The 5195-nt window shown below is 39.2% G+C and overlaps 1 protein-coding gene across 1 annotated transcript; it reads right to left on the bottom strand.

Moving 5' to 3' along the window:
- Positions 1-1424: 1424 nt before the first annotated feature.
- On the bottom strand, positions 1425-2140 carry LOC108371263 (putative nuclease HARBI1). Its single transcript, XM_017626781.1, has 4 exons — positions 2079-2140; positions 1745-2025; positions 1548-1651; positions 1425-1493 (listed from the first exon to the last, which is right to left on the bottom strand). Exons 1-4 carry the CDS (start codon positions 2138-2140, stop codon positions 1425-1427), a joined length of 516 nt encoding a protein of 171 aa, XP_017482270.1.
- Positions 2141-5195: the final 3055 nt, after the last annotated feature.

Raw genomic sequence — 5195 nt, 5'->3', positions numbered from 1 at the left:
AACTGATGTTACGTGGAACGTATTGTCTCCAATAAGCTGAGTTAATTTATTCACGAACTCACTACAGTTTTGCTCTCGTAAACAAATTGGAGGCTTTAGAAACTTCATTCGGCTCTTTGTCACATTCATTGTCCAGAATCGCAAACTTATTTCCCAGTAGAGGGTTAATGTCAGTGGTTTTCGTTTTTGCAATTTTTGATGGGTTTGCAATTTTTTGCTGCTGTGGGCTTAATTTTCGTTTGACTTGTATATACCTATCAATACCCGTTTGAGTCAATGTACGGGTTGTTGGATTAAGTAGGTCAACTTGCGCTGAGCTGCGTTGCTTGGCTTGGGCTGGTGCCGAAATTGCCGTTTTTGCAGGTGTTGGTGAACTGCGTTGTGAAACCGCTGTCATTGCTGAAGTCGTGGTTGTAGTCGTTGTTGTGAGAGCTGCGCACACCGTTGTTACTGTGCTTGTTGCTAAGCTAGTGCTTTGTTGTTGCGTTAGAACAACTTGGTCTACCAGAGACATTGGCGACTGTGCATGCCAAGAACGATTTATCGCGATCAGGGCTCGAATCGTAACAGTCGTGAACGAGCAACTCGTCACGTAAAAATGACAAAATCCGATTGTGACAGACGTGAACGAACTTCTCATATCGTAATTCGGTATTATGACAGGCGTGAACGAGCGAGTGAACGCACTCATTCGTTCGAACTGTCATTCGATTAATATTTGACGAACGTACGCGCGCAAAATTTGATATTTTTTTTTTTAAATGTAAGTAATTATAAAATTTGTGCAAACATATACAAGTGTATAGCTATTTTTCTTATTTTACTGGCCGTCTCCACAGGATAAAATTTATTGCTGTCCAGCTGTCATTTTGGTCGCTAGATATAAATTATATCAGTGGCAATATTTGTGTGGGCTTTTTATATCTTGATATAAGCATCTGTGAGATGGCTTCTAAAACGTATTTTTGCCGGATTTATTCACTTAATAAATTTAGGAAATAGTCTATTTTATATCCAAGTACATAATTACAAATATTTTAACCGAAAACAGTTCAATATTTGCTTTTATATTAAAATATCAATAATGTTGGCGCCACGAAGTTTTCATGCAAATGAACATGTAGCTGTCAAACTACCAAATTGCCGGCAATAGATGGCAAGATATAAGCTCTGATATATATTGCTCTTGAAGAACAATGAGCGGTCTCCTTTGGCAACATATGTATAAAGATATAAACTTTATCCTGTGGAGACGGGCAGTTAGGACCAACTACAATAAATTAAACTTTACGCAGAAGGAACTCATGGCGGAGCTCATGGCCGAACACCCTGACTTGGCAAAGCATTTACTCCCAAAATGCTCGCAGGGAAAAGCAACCGTTTGTGGGAAAACCTCACCAAACAATAACATGTGGTGGACCTTTTCAGGAGTCATGGGCTGAACCTCCATATTGACAATTTATGGCAAGAATCTCGCAAGTGTGGTCACAAATCTGGCAAACGGAATATTAGCAATAATATGTTAAAATGAAAGAAAATAAACTTACTAGCATAACGTTAAGGCTATGGTAACCTCTCCTGTTGAAGTACATGTGCTCCTCTCTAATTGGCTTTTGTAATCCAATGTGTGTTCCGTCTACGCATCCAACCACTAAAAGGAAAAACATTGGATTCGCTACGCATTTCATTAGAACGCCTCTTCCTACCTCCAGGTATATTATATTTTTCCGCAAACCATCCTTACATCTTGAAGATTCGTTGGGCTGGAACTTTATAAATTCCGGACACAATTTCGTTTCCATTTCTTTTAAGACGTTGGACGTCAATTTTGATACCGTGCTCTGGCACATACCTATCAGGTAATCGCTACCAACTGTGTGCTGATAGTTACCACTTGCAAGGAGTGAGAGGCTTGCAGCCAATTGCAAAGCACCAGGAACGGCTTTTGTGTCATCGCGGTTTATTTTTGTTTTCGATAAAACATACTGGAATGCCTCCTTGCTTAACCGAAATCTTTTGATGAATCTGAAAGTATAGGAGTAGAGAAGGTAATTTATTTCCTATGTATAATTACTTACGCAATGTCGGATAATGCCAATGGATTGCTTCTGCCCCGAAGTTGCTTACGCACTTTCGTCATTTCGCTTTCGCTAGAGCTTAAATAAAATAAAAGGCTCGGCTCCATTTTAGTTTTACCGCTTTTCTTTATTTACTTTTCACTTATTTTGACACTTCAATGTCTATTGTGACTTAAAAAGGAAGAAGAGAAAAATAATCGATAACCAAATAAACAATAACGATTCGTTCGCCTTCGATTGTTATCATCCGATATTGTTCATTCGATTAAACGATCACGTAATTTGTGTTCGTACGATTGCCGACTCGTTTACGTCTGTCACGATTCGACCCCAGTATTGTTTGCGGGGGAAACGAACGAAAAGTAAGCATTTCGTCGATCAGCTGAATGCTTTTGGTCAGCTTCTGTTACGGCAAGGTTCGTTTCACTGCACTTGGTGCTTGTTTCACTATTCGGTAAGCGCGGTGGGGCCGGAGCTGCTTTTATTTTATTGTATGTTGGCACTTTTATTTGAATTTCTCGCAGCATTGCGAAAATTCTGAAAAAGCAATTTACAATTACAGGCAAATAAGCAGGAAGTTTGTTTATGTTTAGTATTGTCTTTTCGCGTTTGTTCTATTTTTCCCCTGCTTTACGTGAATTATTAATAACTTCTCGGCGGAGCGATTAAAAAACACGTCCGCACAGGTTGACAGTCAATCAATAAAAAAAAAAAACACAAATAATATAGCCTTTTTTACTGCAGACAAGTCGTTGCCCCAAAACACAGCAGTGCCAAAACAGGTGTCATTCCTTTTAATCATTCACATTTAGCAATAAAATAAAGCTACATTTTCCAAAAAAAGTGCAATGATAAAATAACATAAACCAGTTGAATAGCCTTTATAAATTGGAAAATTTTAGGTGAGAAAAAGAAATGCACGCAACGGATTTCANTGAGAGGCTTGCAGCCAATTGCAAAGCACCAGGAACGGCTTTTGTGTCATCGCGGTTTATTTTTGTTTTCGATAAAACATACTGGAATGCCTCCTTGCTTAACCGAAATCTTTTGATGAATCTGAAAGTATAGGAGTAGAGAAGGTAATTTATTTCCTATGTATAATTACTTACGCAATGTCGGATAATGCCAATGGATTGCTTCTGCCCCGAAGTTGCTTACGCACTTTCGTCATTTCGCTTTCGCTAGAGCTTAAATAAAATAAAAGGCTCGGCTCCATTTTAGTTTTACCGCTTTTCTTTATTTACTTTTCACTTATTTTGACACTTCAATGTCTATTGTGACTTAAAAAGGAAGAAGAGAAAAATAATCGATAACCAAATAAACAATAACGATTCGTTCGCCTTCGATTGTTATCATCCGATATTGTTCATTCGATTAAACGATCACGTAATTTGTGTTCGTACGATTGCCGACTCGTTTACGTCTGTCACGATTCGACCCCAGTATTGTTTGCGGGGGAAACGAACGAAAAGTAAGCATTTCGTCGATCAGCTGAATGCTTTTGGTCAGCTTCTGTTACGGCAAGGTTCGTTTCACTGCACTTGGTGCTTGTTTCACTATTCGGTAAGCGCGGTGGGGCCGGAGCTGCTTTTATTTTATTGTATGTTGGCACTTTTATTTGAATTTCTCGCAGCATTGCGAAAATTCTGAAAAAGCAATTTACAATTACAGGCAAATAAGCAGGAAGTTTGTTTATGTTTAGTATTGTCTTTTCGCGTTTGTTCTATTTTTCCCCTGCTTTACGTGAATTATTAATAACTTCTCGGCGGAGCGATTAAAAAACACGTCCGCACAGGTTGACAGTCAATCAATAAAAAAAAAAAACACAAATAATATAGCCTTTTTTACTGCAGACAAGTCGTTGCCCCAAAACACAGCAGTGCCAAAACAGGTGTCATTCCTTTTAATCATTCACATTTAGCAATAAAATAAAGCTACATTTTCCAAAAAAAGTGCAATGATAAAATAACATAAACCAGTTGAATAGCCTTTATAAATTGGAAAATTTTAGGTGAGAAAAAGAAATGCACGCAACGGATTTCACAAAAATGTATTGAAATGTTATTTTTTTTACAAAAGTGCCATTTTGGCACTTTGTGCCAAATTGAAAAATGAAGTTCCATTTGAAGTAAAATAGGGACAAATGGCACGGTTTGAGCTAAGTTGGCATCCCTGCTTCCAATAACTTACAAACATAAAAATGTGAAATATCGAGAGCTTGAATTCATTAATACCCTCTATCTGCAATTTGTACAAAAACTAATTTGCGATTTTAGAAACCATCAGGGACTTATTACCTGTCGTTATATGACGTAGCATTAATATCACTGATTACAGTTAAAGTCAGAATTTCATCTTTGTGAAAAGTGTGCAGATAGAGGGTATTATTGAATATAAGCCCTCGACGTTTAAAATATATAAAACATTTATTTCAACGTATACAAAAAATAAATCTACCTGCGTTACAGCGCGGTGGGAGACGGGGAAAGGGGGCCGGGGCCGCGGCGTAGCGTGACGTGGTGTCCGCGCCGATCGCGCGGGGTACGCGGGGCGAGAGCGCGGCGCGCGCGGTGTGGCGAAAGAAGAAAGAGAAATGATGTCAATGGATTTTATTTCGTTTTTAAAAAGGTAATAATGTCAATTGACTTTATTTCGCACCAGGTTGGGAAATTGACCTTATTTCCGTGGATCTTATTACCTGTCACCTATTCCGGTGCACAGTAAAAATCTTCCAATCAGGGCTGCCAACTATCATTATTTATTAAGTGCCATATTGAGGATAAAAAGTGCCAAAATGTGCCTACCTCAACGAGCTGATTGGACCGTATCCGTGCGGCTTTAGACCTGGCAAATCCACCATAGACCAGGTATTCACAATACGCCAAATCTTGGAAAAGACCCGCGAGAAAAGGATCGACACTCACCATCTATTTGTCGACTTTAAAGCCGCTTTTGACAGCACTAAAAGGAGTTGCCTATACGCCGCTATGTCTGAATTTGGCATCCCCTCGGCTGGCAGGCCGTCAGCTCCAGCAGCTTTGTTGTTTTTCAGCCGCTCAATCGCTATACGTACCTCGTGATAGTCAGGCGGTGGGACAGCTACTCCATCATCATCGA

The sequence above is a fragment of the Rhagoletis zephyria genome, unplaced genomic scaffold, assembly GCF_001687245.7.
Source record: "Rhagoletis zephyria isolate East Lansing unplaced genomic scaffold, Rhagoletis_zephyria_1.1 Rzeph_scaffold_04835, whole genome shotgun sequence".
In the NCBI taxonomy this organism is placed as follows: Eukaryota; Metazoa; Arthropoda; class Insecta; order Diptera; family Tephritidae; genus Rhagoletis; species Rhagoletis zephyria.
Note: the sequence above shows the minus strand (reverse complement) of the source record. Positions and strands in the feature narration are given on the sequence as shown.

Coding starts and splice junctions, on each gene's coding strand:
- LOC108371263 (XM_017626781.1), bottom strand. CDS start 2,140: ATGACGAAAGTGCGTAAGCAACTTCGGGGCAGAAGCAATCCATTGGCA. Junction 2,026..2,078: donor TTGGCATTATCCGACATTGC/GTAAGTAATTAT, acceptor CTATACTTTCAG/ATTCATCAAAAGATTTCGGT. Junction 1,652..1,744: donor GCCCAACGAATCTTCAAGAT/GTAAGGATGGTT, acceptor TTTTCCTTTTAG/TGGTTGGATGCGTAGACGGA.